This window comes from Psilocybe cubensis, chromosome 11, assembly GCF_017499595.1.
Source record: "Psilocybe cubensis strain MGC-MH-2018 chromosome 11, whole genome shotgun sequence".
NCBI classification, from domain to species: domain Eukaryota; kingdom Fungi; phylum Basidiomycota; class Agaricomycetes; order Agaricales; family Agrocybaceae; genus Psilocybe; species Psilocybe cubensis.
This window is the reverse complement of record NC_063009.1, coordinates 2,009,973-2,025,019: the sequence shown is the minus strand read 5'-3', so window position 1 is coordinate 2,025,019 and position 15,047 is coordinate 2,009,973. Positions and strand designations below refer to the sequence as shown.

General features: G+C 47.1%; 4 protein-coding genes across 4 annotated transcripts; all 4 read right to left on the bottom strand.

The window, feature by feature from the left end:
* Positions 1-82: 82 nt before the first annotated feature.
* JR316_0011731 (uncharacterized protein) lies at positions 83-1,220 on the bottom strand (the record flags this gene model as incomplete). The annotated part of the gene is made up of 2 exons (XM_047897376.1): positions 83-283; positions 1,053-1,220. The coding sequence occupies 2 exons, from the start codon at positions 1,218-1,220 to the stop codon at positions 83-85; spliced, it is 369 nt and encodes a 122-aa protein (XP_047743785.1).
* Positions 1,221-1,239: 19 nt separating this feature from the next.
* Positions 1,240-1,624, bottom strand: JR316_0011730 (uncharacterized protein; the record flags this gene model as incomplete). Its single annotated transcript, XM_047897375.1, has 2 exons — positions 1,240-1,357; positions 1,425-1,624. 2 exons carry the CDS (start codon positions 1,622-1,624, stop codon positions 1,240-1,242), a joined length of 318 nt encoding a protein of 105 aa, XP_047743784.1.
* A 1,301-nt stretch (positions 1,625-2,925) lies between these two features.
* Positions 2,926-3,296, bottom strand: JR316_0011729 (uncharacterized protein; the record flags this gene model as incomplete). The annotated part of the gene is made up of 2 exons (XM_047897374.1): positions 2,926-3,029; positions 3,110-3,296. 2 exons carry the CDS (start codon positions 3,294-3,296, stop codon positions 2,926-2,928), a joined length of 291 nt encoding a protein of 96 aa, XP_047743783.1.
* Positions 3,297-11,102: 7,806 nt separating this feature from the next.
* JR316_0011728 (Transcription elongation factor SPT5) lies at positions 11,103-14,894 on the bottom strand (the record flags this gene model as incomplete). Its single annotated transcript, XM_047897373.1, has 7 exons — positions 11,103-11,859; positions 11,914-12,245; positions 12,312-13,301; positions 13,358-13,602; positions 13,658-13,756; positions 13,816-13,868; positions 14,542-14,894. 7 exons carry the CDS (start codon positions 14,892-14,894, stop codon positions 11,103-11,105), a joined length of 2,829 nt encoding a protein of 942 aa, XP_047743782.1.
* Positions 14,895-15,047: the final 153 nt, after the last annotated feature.

The following is a 15,047-nucleotide window of genomic DNA, read 5'->3' as shown; positions in this document are numbered from 1 at the left end:
CGGAAAATAATTGTCGGTGGAAGCAGTGTTGGATGATTTCCTGTCCCGCGGGAGACACCGAATGTGAGAGTCTTGAGCGAGTTTATGATGGTTGCAGCGTCGTCGTCGTCGTCGTCCGTTTCGGACTCCATTTTACGCCGCCCGCTTCGCATTCAGAGCAAACAGGTCCACCACCCTCGGCGCAGACGAGTACATCATCGGGTCCCGGTACATACGCTTCATCACCGTGGATAGCGATAGCACCGTCGGTGCCGGTGGGAGCTCCTCCGAGTCTGGCCTCGATCTATACGCATATGTCAGCGCTGCAAAACTAACACACACAAAAAAAACGCGCCTGTTCAAGGAGAAACGACTTTCCAGACTATGCGCCGCATAAGGAGACAAAGAGTTGAAATTCCTCAGCGCACCATTACCGAAGGAGAGGTCAGGCGAGATGGGAGACACCGAGCGCGCGGTGAACTGCGTGCTTCCGGCACTCTACGAGTCGCGTGCGTCGCGTCGTAGGAAGCTATGTACGATGGAAACCAGATGGTGAGTGACCCATCGGGTTGCACATCCCACCAAACATTCACAATATCTACAGACAATATGCTGGCTCTCTTGCCTCCTTCTATGCATCCTGCGGCACCGTAAGCTGTGACGCCCGTCTCACACCCTCAGGATGTTATGCACAACACCAAAACAGTCAGCGGATCGACGGCGGAGGCAGGGGTATACGGGGGGCACAGTTATTGTGTATAGGCGGGCAGTTGCAGACCTGCGCGATGGAGTGTACGAGGCGCAGTCAGCGTGCACAGGAAGTCATCCAGACACGAACGATGCGCAGGGAGTGTCCGGTGACTGTTATATCACGATATACGGAACATACGAACCACCCTCAACAGGCACACCTAACAGCTAAAATTTCTTTATCAATAAAACGCGCATACAATCATTCCAAACACTCACATTTCCTCTCCTGCCCAGCCGCCATCGTCTTTAACTTGGCATTATCCTGCTCCAGCGTGTCAAAGTCCGCCTGTAACTGCTCCATCGCCATCGCCTCCTCATACGCTAGCTCCTGCTTCCTCGACTGGCCAATTGTCCGCCTGCTTCTTCACCGCTCCAGCCACCGCTCCATCAGCTCGATCTTTACTGTCGACTACTGGATCATTTGGTCTTTCGTACGTATTGTCCGCGCGAGACCTTGTATCTCGTCGCTGAACGACGACACCGTCCATTTAGCTTCGACATTAACAGTCAAAACCGTCTGTCCAAGTTGTGGTCAAACGCGGTCACATATACCAACTTGCGCGCAAGGTCAGTATCGAATCCATCAAAGTACGTCTCTGCAAGCTGATCAGATTGCGCTTCTATCCTAAATAAAGAAATGAAATTCAATGATCAGTAATGAGGTTCATATGGTGATGACATCTTAAACATACTTGACGATGTCATTAACACACTCCATATCCCTAAACTCACCGCGCCTTAACAAGTCAATGTGCATATCGATGCGTTTCTCCGGGGGATCAATTTCAGGGTACAATCTTCCGATATTCAAGAACCTCTCGACGTCGCACCGGCGAACCACCGCAGGGAAGCACTTGCACAGCGTCGACAGTCTTGATATTCTACCTCTCATCTATCAAAAAAGAAAGTGCGAGTGCAAAGGCGAAGCCAACAAGTCATAAATGAGCAATGGTGTTAATGATATCGAACAGGAAAGACCACGCACCTCGCATACACCGACGATGGTGTCTGTGAAATCCCCCTTGAGCGTTGCGAGGGAGGTTGTGGATGTGCGCCACGACGTGGTTGTTGAGATCAGCCTTGTACCCCATACGCCGGAAGAAGAGGTAGCAGCTCGTCGCGTGGCTTGGACGTGTATTGTAGTAGGTAGGGCTACCTGACGTGGTTGTTGAGATCAACCTTGTACCCCATACGCCGGAAGAAGAGGTAGCAGCTCGTCGCGTGGCTTGGACGTGTATTGTAGTAGGTAGGGCTACCTGACTTCTTCATTCTTCTACTCGCGCGTCTCCTGGGACATCAAGCGTCGAGTATAGTGTTTCAGCTCACCGGTGCAGACAGTGTTGGAAATGGCGTTCAGGCAACAGTCCCAATGCGGCTACGTAGGATATGTGAAAGTCCCGCTGGATAAGGCCGGATAATACAGATGAGCGCATCAGGGTACAAGTCTCCTGTTCGGCGCACGCTGAGCGTGTTATGAGCGTGTTCGGATCCAGCCGGCCCGGAAGACCAGGAGCACCCAGCGCGTGGATCGTGCCAGCCCAGATACGAACGAGGCCAGAGAATGGACGTCTGTAGGTCTTGGGTCCTGTAGAGTTGTCCCTTAGTCTTGTCACAACCCAGTACCGCAGATGAACGTGTGAAGTACGACTTATCTTGAGACCTGAGAGATATGCTAGCAGAATTCCATAGATGATAGGTCAAACTGGGGACCTTCATGTTCCTCCATGTCATCAGAAGTGTCGATCTTCGTCTCTTCGTCTCGATCTTTTGAACTTATTTACTTCTTGGAGGATGTTCAGGTAGATTCTTTGTCGGGTACCAATGGTGCGAGGTGTGTGTTACACGGTAATATGGAATTTCAGGGCGCGCGCAGATAGTGTCGGTGTATAGGTTGAAAACACCAGCGTCGTTGGCTTCTGTCATGAACCCAGGAAGAATTAGTACATTGGAATCGCCATCAAGAAAAGGTCAATACTCGTAATGAGGCAGCATCGTTATTTCGTCGTTATGTTCGTACGACTTTTGTATGGCCACAACACGAACGAAGCTGGCCTCAATGATAAATCGCTTGAATTCTGATTGGAGAGAAGGACTTGACCATGCTATGCCAGTGTTGAAGTGTTCTGTACACCCACCTTATCACTCCCAGAACCATCGCGAGCTGTCGAGTCGACGATGTGTTCCGTAACACACTCATCCCGTGTCCATCCCGTCAATGGTTGTCTTAAGGTAGTTCGAGGCGGCTTCGAACACGACCTCGCCCTTCGACCGCAGATTCACCTGCCCATGGGACTGGGCTGTGGGTAGCAATATCCGGAAACTGTGTTACTAGGTGTTAATTGATGTGTAGTGATCAGAACAAAAATTATTTGCTTACACTCGTGAAAGGGACGGATGAAACAGTACGCTGCTCGCCTGCTGAAGAAGTAGAGCTGCTCCAGCTGTCTGAGCTGTTCCTGGTGGTAGATGGGAGGGAAAAGAGGAGCTGCTCCGGGGTGCATGGGAGGAGCAATTTCAATCCTCGCCTCCTCGTGCATGATTCGCGACACGTCGACGTCATCCATGTTCTTCTCCCCAGAGAGTTCCTACCACAATTGTAAACCTTTGGCGGTCGAAGAGTCGACATGCTGGACAACACATCGAGCCACTAACATTCTAATAAGCCTGAGAGTGAAATGCTTCCAAAGACAAATTGCTTACCAAAGTGGCCTAGTGCTACTCAGCTTGCAGAGGTTGAGATACAGGGAGACAGGGTCGGCTGTCGAAACACGAAACACAGGCCAGCAGTCTCTGAGAGACTGCTGGCCTGTCATCCCCAACTTTTGCTTCGGGGTGTCGTAGCTGGGTTATCGTAGCTATAGGTTAAAACGGAAAATGCTTCTGCTTGGAAAATTACACTCACTTGACTTTCGTGCAGTAGTACTCTTCATGTTTTCCAACTCCAAAGCGTATGCTACACGCTGACAATACAAGGGAGCGCTCTACTTCATATACTCATTTGTTGGACATTAACTACATTCTAAAAGGTTCAAATGTCCTATAATACTGCGCAAGGTGTGTTGTATTAATCATTCTACACTACGTATCGTACTTCATCCTAGGTGATACCATCGTGCCTGAGTGTGGGTTCATGCTAAGAGCGGAAAGTTGTCACAGTCACTTCAGTGCACTTGATAAGTGACAAGGATTTTCATGCCGTCGGTTTTTCAATACGGCATAGTGTCTTTCCGGTGTGTTTTTGCTGCCGTCTTTGATCCATATTTGCACGCTCTTTCTCGGCTTGAGCGGCATGAAAATCGTCCCTTCTATGATCATCGCGCGCTCATCGTTTCAATATGCTCTTGCAGGTATAAACAATGAAACCGACTTGGGAATGAATCTCAAGTATTTGCGTACTAGTATGTTTTGCATAGGAAATGGCATTAAAACTTAAAATCACTGGCGTTAACATGAATTATACGAAAAAAAAATTATCGAGGTTCTAAGAATCGAGATAAAGAGAACCAAAAGAACAAGAAGGAGAGATATTAAAAGAGACCATGAGTGGAGGATGGGCGTGAAGATGAACGAATAACAGAACGATGCTTCTGCTACACTGGATCGAGTAAACGTTCTGCACATTCTGCACTACAAAGGCACAGTAGTCAGAATAAATCAGTGAATAATTAGTTATGAAATACGAACCCGCTGGACTCTTGCCTAGCGATTTAATTCAATTTCAAGGTAATGTGAGCCCGAGGTCTGGGGAGAAGGGCTGTTCGGGTCGACGCCGGTAAAGAGATATATAATTCGGCCGCTGACAGATCGGTGAACAAAGATATATCGATAGGGGTTTCGAACTCCATGAACCCTCTATAAGCTAGGATTCAGAGATGATAATACACATTTAATCAACGTACGCACCCCCATGATATTCAGCTCATTCTGCGACCAGATAACAGTGTCCCGTGCCTCTAAAATATTCCTTGTTGCCGGCTGAACAGCAATACGGAGGTGGATGTGGAAGGTAGGGATAGATAGGTGCCTCGAGATTGTGGATCGACGTTGGACATGTTGTGCAGAACGCAAGGTTGGAGAGGAATCCGGTGAATAGTCGAACCATTTATGATATTCCTCGTGAACAAGTTGAACCAAGAATAAAGTAACGAGGACAGATATCAAAAAGATAAAAGTGTCGTATAGCTTGACTATGAGAAATAGCATGGGAGAAAGCATGGTGGTAGGGGTGGAATGAGTTGGAGGTTGACTTCGCGTTGGTCCTTTTAAGCGTCTTTGAGGCTTTTAACATAAAGAACAAAGGCCTAAATAACACGATTCATTAGAAACAAAGAGGTAAACGATTCGGGCCGTTTAAGCGGGTCAGTACCCCACGGAACTGGCCGTTACTCAAATGCGAGTCTGACGCGCCTCCTACGCGACCAGTGAGTGAATTAAAGCGAGCTGTTGCAGTGTAAGTTATGGGTAGATCTGATCTCACGTAAAGGTCGTAAAATCGTAATCGTACATACAAATCTATTAAACGGATACAACTCGAGATAAACTTACACAAACGGCAACTTCTTTCCCTTCCCATTGAATGACGCACTTGGAAAAATGAGTATCAACCATAGACAAGGGAATGACCTCAATGAATTCCTCCAATTCGTTGCTCCATATTTTTGCTCTAAGATGTTGATACCGCATATAGGGGTCGACCTTGATTTTTGCAGCGCGAAATGGTTTTGCGACAAGCCAGACATCGTCGTATAGAAGTGGCTTGCGGAACACTACAATGTTCTGGATGCAATACGGACCCGAGGGTGTCAGAATCTGACTGTTTCCTTCATGGATGGAAGAACTGGTGTATGAAATGCGGCCCGATGTATATCGATTTATTAAGTTTGCACGAATATGACGAGTAGATACCAGCTCAGCGCTGCCTTGGAAGAAGTTTGTAAATGCATTGAGAATGTTGTCGGGAAGTTCAACCTCCAGTCTGTCGCGATACAGGTTATTGTCAAGGATGATATCTGTATCTTGATCGTCGGTTCCAACCGCCTGCACCTTGTCCGTAGCGTAGTTTGCAAGGAAATTTTGATTCTGAGGTTGGACGATGCTCTCGAACATTGAAGCGCACTTGGCAATGATAGGAGGGCAGGTGACCTTGGAAAACAGTGCCCTAAGATTGCTTCTTCTATGCCACGATTCTCCAATCGTAGCCTCATACTCGCCTATCACGTATTGTTAGGTAGAGCATGAGAGTTCTATGATTGACGGCTTACCAGGATGGTAATTAGTATGTATTTGTTGCAGTGTCCCAATCATACGCTCGAAAGGGAACGTCCACCATCCATGAACAGGCCCATACGCCGCAAGGAATTCCCCAAGATGCATTGCCATGTGGTGATTGGGATGGCAATTGTAGTCAGGAAATAAACGTGCCAAATTTTGACGGTACGTGAGCATATGCCCAAGATACAACCTTTCATGTGCAGCAGAGGTTGTCCGCGAAGTGATGACGGAGACGGCTTGGAATAACTCCATCGTCATGTTGAGGAGATCTCGACGTTCCTGGCTGGTAGTGTCTGTCCCATCTGAGGACCATAAGCGTATGAGAGTAATTGGGAGGTAAACAGATCCCGCCGCTCGCCATTGATCCGACTTTAACTTCGGTCCAGAGGAAGAGATTGATATAGGAATAGTGGTTGCCCATGATGGTTGCACTATCGCGCTGATATCTCGTCGCAATTCGTCCATTTCCTGCGAGGTCAATATATATCCCTGCCTGCCGGCTAGTCCAGGAGAGGTGACGGAGGCCGGTAGTACTATTGGCTGTCTTGATCGCTAAGGAAAAAGCGAAGACAACGGTAAAATTGATCAGATTTATGATCTTGAGAAAAGGCGTGCAACGAACCCATTCCACTATTAGTTTTGCCAGCTCCGGCTTGTGATACCTCTTATCAGGATCACGGGAATCCCTCCCGTTCTCGGTAACAGTGCTCGGGATGCATCCAAGTCCTCTGCCAATGTAGATCAAGGAGACCAGGTGGCATCCCTTCCCAGCCCAATGTTTGGCATGTTTGTCAATCGTTGACTGTAGGTCCGATCCATGGAGAAAGGGCTCCTTAAGCCATCCTTCCAAGCGTCTGATGCTCGCTTTTTGCTGGACGTTGAAGCGATCGGGGTCCAAATTATTGGCATCGTGAGCAAATAGACGGCCTGCATGGGCCGCAGATTCGGGAAGACCACCCATCGGAATCTTCTTGCATCCCAAGATATTTTGGAAGTGTTCCTTTACCAAACCCAAAAATAGGTTGTGCATTGGATCTATGGGAAGATGCTTGGTTGCGTCGTAGTACGGCAAACGAAGCAACTCCGAGGAGCGAAGTCCTGACAAGTCAAAGGATCTATCCGCCAGGTCCTGAGTTTGTGCATTGCGATATTTTTCCGAACGATTTCTACAGGACTCGTTGGTGCGCCATGTCCAGGTCGTATAGTCGATGTCGTTGTAAGTGTTCTTGGTTTTGCTGCAAGTACAAACTGAACAGAAGAATTCGTGACTATGTGAGGAAAAACCTCCGATTTTTCGAGCAGCAGGAAGATCGGCGATAATAGCAATGATAGCGCAATATATACATCGCCCAAGCTCGTAAAGAGCCGTCTTTGAAAAGCGAACTCCATCCCAGAATAGCAGTAGTGCGTCGACCAAAGGCCGCAAGTACGGGTTAAGGGCGTCCAGACTTGGCTCAGAAGGGCCAGGGATAATACCCGCTAGGAATATATTCTCAGGTTTGTAGCGGATATCGATAGGAAGATTGAGACATATCAGCGCGATGACGCCAATTGACACCTTTTTCCCAGCTGCCAAGTTCCTCAGAGGGTTGAAGAAATCGAATCCAAGAGAAAATAAGTATCTCCCGGAGTCCTTGTCGCCGATTTTGCCGAAATGCGTCCTTTTGTCGTGTCCTTTGAAGTTTTTGATGCATGTCGCCTGGAAAATATCCTCGATATCGCCTTCGTTTTCTTGCATTCTATCCCATGCTGAATCCATCGTCTTCTCATAATTGCGGCGTGATAAGAGATTGGCCATCCAGTCATGGAAGCTGAAGGCAATGTATGGCTTTATTGGAGCGTTAATGGTGGCTTTCCCAAACTGTTTTGGGCGAACTAGCAATTCTCTGCAGGACCTGACAGGGCCACCTTGCTTGTGAGGCCTTCTACGTGCACGACACTTCTCTGGGTATATGGGAACGCCAGACTCCAATTTTGGCGGATAAATTTCGTGACACTTGGGGCATGCTGCATAAACAGTGCTTTCCGCATCGATATTGAAGTAGCTCGTCGCCGTACGAACGTCGCGAGGGAATTTGGAGAGGAGAAGTTTGATTTTGTTCGGAAGGGTAGAGTGACTGGAAGAGCCCAAGGCACTGAAGGCTGTTTGTTCAATGATAAATTCGGAAATTTGAAAAATCCAATGGCAACCCCGTCGAGGAACGCCAAAAATAACTTGGACCGACACGACCATGAATGCAACCAACTGCAAGATGGTAGTTGCGGATTCCAGGATGGGCTTAAAATGTCGTCCTTTTCCATAAATATTAGCCTAGAACCATATCGAATGAACTTTCGGTTACCTGAATTGTACATAGGAGTCGAGGCGGCAACTGTTTCGCGTTTCCCAAACTCCTTCCTATAGAGAGTTTCGATTCGCTTGAGATCATGCTGAAGTAGGCCGAGCTGCATTTGCGCATTATCGATGAGTGTTTTGATAGAAGGATCCTTTCGGATCGCCGAATGTTTGGCTGTGGCCAGCACTGTCGCAGATCTTTCGATGAATCCATATGCTGAGGAGCACTTATCCAGTCCTCCAAGTAATGCAGAGTCGGTGAGAGGTCCGGGATTAACTTGCAGAGCTTCTATCCCTCGTTTGTGTACGTCTGTTTCATCCAACAGGCCACCAAGCTGAGCTGCCACTCTCTTTTTCGTTTCGAAGCGAGAATCGGAATCAGATAATTGGGATGTGAACGATGGAATTGATTGAGGGTCCGACAGTGATAGACGACTCAACGCTTCTTCAATGGCTTGATCATGCTTAGCGAGAGTTTTTGATTGTACATCCAAGGCGCGTTGCTGTTGCTTTAGGTCTTCTTCTTGTTGGCGTCGCTGATGTGCTCTGAAGTCCCTGGGTTTAAGTAATTTCCCCCTTCGATTAGTTCCTGGGTCCACATTATCGTAGCACCCGTGGACTTTACATATGCAGAGTCGATCGCCTATTGCAGGGGGCATGATGGTATGATAACGTCTAGTACCAAAATTGATGCTACTTTATAGTCACAGAGATCGGGAGTATTAAGAAATAGCTTCTCGGGAAGGAGAAGCACGCATGATATCCATTTCACAATATATAAAAATCGTTAAGATCGGTATTCGACTGGAACCGCGTCCAGAATTTGGTTGAAAACTGGCAGTGCAGTAATCCTTCGGCTAATGTCCATGCGGCAATATGGGCAGCCCCCCTTCCATCCCTTCTTATTGTCCCATGCTTCAAGGCAGCTCGAACAAAAAAAGTGACCGCAAGTCAACCTGTTTTAGATATTAGTAATGAGCATTATCTTCGGTATTGCAATGATTCGCTGGAAAAACATACATTACCGGCATATCTATGTGGCAAGTGCATATTGGGCAAGTCGTATTTTGGACGACGACATCGCATAACTTGCGAAGTGCTTCAACTTGACGCTGCAGCTCGGCTGACTCCTATGAAACATTCAGAGAGCACATAAAATATTTCGACATGACTCACTGCATGCGATTTTTTCAAGTCAGATTGACATTTCTCATAACAATGGCGGAGATTCTAAAGTTTGAACGCTTGTGTAAGGATACAACTGGAATTTAAGAATCAAACACACCTTTATATAAATGTCAAGATATTCCCGTTCTTCGACTTTCGCCTCCATGTTATCGATTGACTGCAGTCTTGATATTAGTAGCACACTGCCTGAATGACAAGATGGAAACCTTACCTTTTGAAGACGCGTGTTTTCGTTCTTGAATTCCTTTACTCTTGTAGTCAATAGTTCTGCCCTACTCGTTAACACTTTGTTCCTCTGCAAAGGTAGTCCGTCAACTTGGTCAACTTTATACGGTAATATGTTAAATATAATGACGAACCGACTCAAGTTCGCCGTTTGTTTTCTCCCGTTCCGACAGTTTGTCACCCAAAGAGTCATTCAGCTTTTGCAAGTTATCTTCATTATTCTTATGCTTTCAAATGTTCCCAGATGTTAGGAAGGTATGATGTTGAACTAGGACAAATACAACTTACTACAGTAATTGTGTCAGAAAGATTCTGTAATGTGCGTTGATTTTCTATCAGCGTTGATTCCAATTCATTGTTTCGATCCGAAGCTCTCGCTAGCTGCTCTTGACATTTTACTAGTTCTACCTCCAGCTCACGGATGCGGACATGATTTACATTTCCGTCAGGTTCGCGGGTATGGTTAACCATCTCGGGGACGACAGCAGAAAGAACATCCTGGTTGTGGCGCGAAAAATGTGAGATCGTTTAAGGACAACAACAATGTATGCTTACTGGTCTGATACTATCCATAGGTGCATCATCGGGCTAAGAACCGTGTCAGGTTTTGCCGTATGAAAGACAATCGAAATTAAAATACAAGGCTGATGTCGGAGTGCTCCAAAGCAATTTGGGGCGTCCTGGCTCTGTCTGGCATCACATGGACGCTTCTTTGGCGTCGGGGACTAGGATTGGCTTTGTCTGGGAGTAAATGGAGATTTCTGTGGCTTCGGCGATTAGTATTGCGGATTGAAATGATATTCAGATCCTGCCATTCGCGTTAACATCTTGCCAAATCATGCAGAAAATATACAGGCAGCCGTAACCCACCTCGCTTTGGGTCAACGCGTTTCCAAAGGGCCGCAGCTCGTCGAGCTGAGAGATAATCTCAGTCAGTCATCGCTCTAAGCACCAAATCGAAACTTACGTCCAAGGTTTCTGCAGAATTACGCCCTGGCGCAGGTGACGCATCTTGATGATGATTGATATTGGTGGTGCGACTCTGCCTGTTCCTCAAGGCATCGTGGATTGTTTTTCTTGTCCTGCGGTTCGACATGAGTAGAATTGGTGGAGGAAAACTAACTGCCCGTATCGCGTCGTGTGTTATATGTATATACCTTGCCTTTGTTTAACGACACGCCCATTTGGGCCTTTGCGCATGTACTTGATGATAAACATCTTTGCCTTTATTAAATTTGGCACATGTCGCTACACAAAAAAAACACCGAAAAAACACCCAAGAAATACGTACGCAAATTAAGAGACATAAAATCCGCAAAAAGTTGGTACACGATGGACTAGTTACATTGCACTACTGATTTTGACTAGGTCCGCGATTATGCATAGCTCGCGTTGTATTCATGACACGCCAGTTCAATTCTCTTTCTTTCTTTGTTTCGGGAACAGTACAAAGAAACTGCGGATCGAGTTCCAATTGCTCGCCAGTTAAGGAATCAGGCGAGCCGACGGTCCTGGCCACAACGGATAGAATAATGTTGATTTTCTTGGTTAGCTGATCTAGTCGGTGATGAATGCGACGAACGTATTTGCCGCTGTGATCTCCTTTTATGACGACGAGAAGGTTGTTGTCGTGAATTGGATGAGGGTATTTAGGGGTGACCCAACGGGGTTCTAATGAAATCCATGTGTGATATTTTTTATGTCGGAGAACAACCTCGTTGCCATGAAGCTCGATAGACACTGCAATTAGCTGCTTAGAAAAATCTCCGCCGTCAACTACAGCATTCAGTTTAACTCCCACGAGTTTTGGGTTCAAGAGGACATGTGGGGGTGGTGCTGGAGGCATCCACAATGGATCAGACGCCACGGAATCAGATAACGGAGTTCTCGAAGAGGGGTCCCAAGCTGGACTAGGTGGAGAAGACAAATTATTTGGTGCTGGTGTCGGAAGGGGCGTTGCACTACCAGACGGCCTCTCCATCAGATAAGGGTGATGGGCGGATGTATCATGACCTTGCTCGGGTTGCGGCGTAGACAAAGTTTGCGTTGGGGTAGGTCGAATATGACCCTCACCGGGATCAAGGAACAGGACGAGCTCAAGAGAAGATCTACGTTGAAAATAATGAGTGTTGCATGACCTGTGTGAGATGGAATGCGCTTACGCAAATTCAACGACGTCGTCGTAACGGACTGATATTCTGTGAAATGGGGCATTCGGGTCGTATCGCGTCAACTGCATGTGCAACGTTATAGTATTGTCATCGAGATTTTCCTTGACATCCTGAATTACTCCGTATTCGCCTTTTCGAGGATGGTGCTGCTTAGATATCTTCACTTTTACTCCACACCATGGATGTGGAGGCGTCTTGGGAAGGGGACCAGATTCTGGCTGGCGCACATAAGGGATTATGGCAGTTTGTTCTGGCTCGTGCTTGTGGTGCAGCACGACGGGCTCCTTTGCAATGTCTACAAAGTTGACAAAAACCTCTGTTGACTGTCAAGAGATAAGTAAGCCAATAGAGTTGCAAAAGTAGAACGAATAACAAAATGGAGACCTCACTTCAATGACCTCGTCACCATCCCTAAAATAAGTAGGTATTTCACCTTCAAACTTCTTGCTGACAAAATGAACTCGATCATCTTTGAGAGCAACTACCCAGCCTGTCTTGCCAGTATGATGTCCACCCCGTACACAAACATGTTGTCCGATTTTAACATCCTTCCTGATTTCTTGCCACGGCACACGTTTTGTTGGGTTGTCGGCTAGAGGTACACCGTGTGTCCCTATTTCGAGGACTTCCGCATAGTAGGTATCCATAACCTTCAAGATAGCTGGGGCAAAAAACGACGTAGAGGTTGAAGGGGTGCTGCAAATGAGAACCGCGTCGCCTTCTTTCAAAGTCCATTCGCGCGGGCGTGGCATATGCGAGCGATTAACTGCTGGGTGTTGGCTCATTCTAAACATGGTGTAGAAGTCATGGGGTATGTCCTTGACGTTAACTGTGAATGAACGGTGGTCCAAATTTTGGGCCAGAAGCCCTTGTTCGAAGTCCATATCGCGAAAGCAGTAGCAATCAGGCCCACGGCTCTGCACGTCGGTTGGGAAAAGCTGTCGAAAGTGATCCGGATCGAAGAGCTTAGCAGCCGGCTTAACAGTCGATGATTTTCGCTTGAGGGGGTTCTGTGGGGTCGTATGTAGCCGAGGAATGAGGAGAATACGGGCATGTTGAAAACTTTTTTGTGAAACCACGCCAACGTCTCCCTTGTACAAGCCTTTCTTGATGACTACCCATGCACCGACGTCCACGGGACCATCCCTCATCCCAAGCACTTGACTATACTCTGAAGAGTCGATGAGCTGTCGTTTGATACCCAAGCCGTTACGCAGTACACCTGGTGTCCGTAGAAGAAGGTCGACGAGGGCTTGGTTCATTTTACATTCGATATAGATACTGCCCTGTGTTGATCCTCGAGTGAATGCGGAACGAACCTGATGTACTTCCGAGACTGTGCTGAGCAGAGACATCACAGCCTGTTCTTCAATACCAACCTGCGAAGATCCATTCAGTTTAGAACGCCCAGTGTCAATAACGGTAGGGTACGCACTCTACATTCAACCCGCCACAGTGGATAATCATCCGCCCTAGGTATGTACAACAAACCATTGTCATGGAGTGTATCGTCTGGATCTTCAGGAATGGCGAATCCCCCATCTCCCGCGGCATTGATTCTGGACTCGATGCGCGAAATCAAGCGCTCTAATGCTCCCTCGGTATGCCTATGAACTGATAACTGGGTCGGTAGAACGGAATGCCCAACATCCGGGGGTGTATCATCGTCGATGAATCCATCTCAATGGCAAGGGTTATATTAGTAGGGTAAATGTGTTTGAAGTATAATATTCACCTTCTCTATCTATTTCTCCGGATCCCGTCTGTTCGTCTTCCTCAGAAATTTCGTCGTCAACTTGAGCTTCGGTGTCCAGGAACTGGCGGATTCTGGGATCTATCTGTAATAATGTTACTAACCTAAACGGATTAAGATATCAAGGAATCATGACATACCTTCTTCATTGCGATTTTCGCGAAACACTCTGGTCTGCGCTACACTGCTTGTGCTGTGTGGTCATCAGCTGGTCGTTATTAAGACACGATCGCATCATATTTTCTTATTGTGCTCGTAGGTGGAGACTCGTTCAACTCATGTATTTTTGTTTTTTTTGTTATTCACGTACATCACCTCTAGCTAACTTCATACCAACATTGTTTAAAAACGTACCTATGGTTCTGCTACTCAAGGCTGTCGTTAACGTTGAGGAAAAGAGAAAGCGTGAGAATATGTTGAGTAGCTCAATATGTACCCCTCGGAATTTCAAGCCGCTCAAGCCGATTATCGCGTGCGGTATTCTCCTCGGCAACGCGGCTTGAAAATTCCGGGGGTTCATCATGGCGTGGTCGGCATTTTCTCACGGTTTCGTTCTCTTTCCACCCATAACACACCATGTCGCTCAGTGCGTAAGTAGTAGTAAATATATTTACAGTAGATCGTAAATGTGTGTACAAATTAGTTTACAAACGAACGAAAGTCGGAACGATGGAGAACCGCCAAAATAAGACAGGAAACAGAAAAAACAGGAAACAGAGCAGAAGACGCTCAGATAGAGCAGAAGTCGCTCAGGGCATTGTGAAGGAGAGGTCCTTTGGGATGCGGAACCTTGGCTGTTGGCGAACAGTTTCCACAAACCTAGGTACTGTTAGCGTTCTTCTATACTCTCAGTATCGCCAGCTCACCTCTTCACTGCGTGGTCAGCCAACTTCCCATCCCGTATGGTGAAATTGACGAGGTCCAGACTTAGACCTTTGCGGAACACGACGACATCCCCTCTCCATCGTGCATTTCCCCAGCGTCTAAGAGATTTGTTGCGAGGCAGAAACTTGTGATTCTTAACGAAGATATGAAAGCGTGTAGTCCGCCCTTTGTTAACGATCGACACCACGCCGTCATGTATGTGTGGCTGCAGCGATTTCCCGCCCATCAATAAGTCCAGTCTAGGACTCCTCCCGCTCGCGTTTGCAAGAGTGTGTATTTTCTTCGTTACAGCACGGTTTGCATCGACCGCATAATATCTGGCATTAAGGGTCATATGGAGATCCTTGGTCGAAGTGAGTCGTTATTCATATAAACTTCGATTTCATCTCACCCTTGTAGTCGACCGGAAGGTCATCAACGATGATACCATGTCGGCGAAAAAGTATGGAGGTGGATGTGGCGGTAATTAGGGAGGAAAGTATGAGGC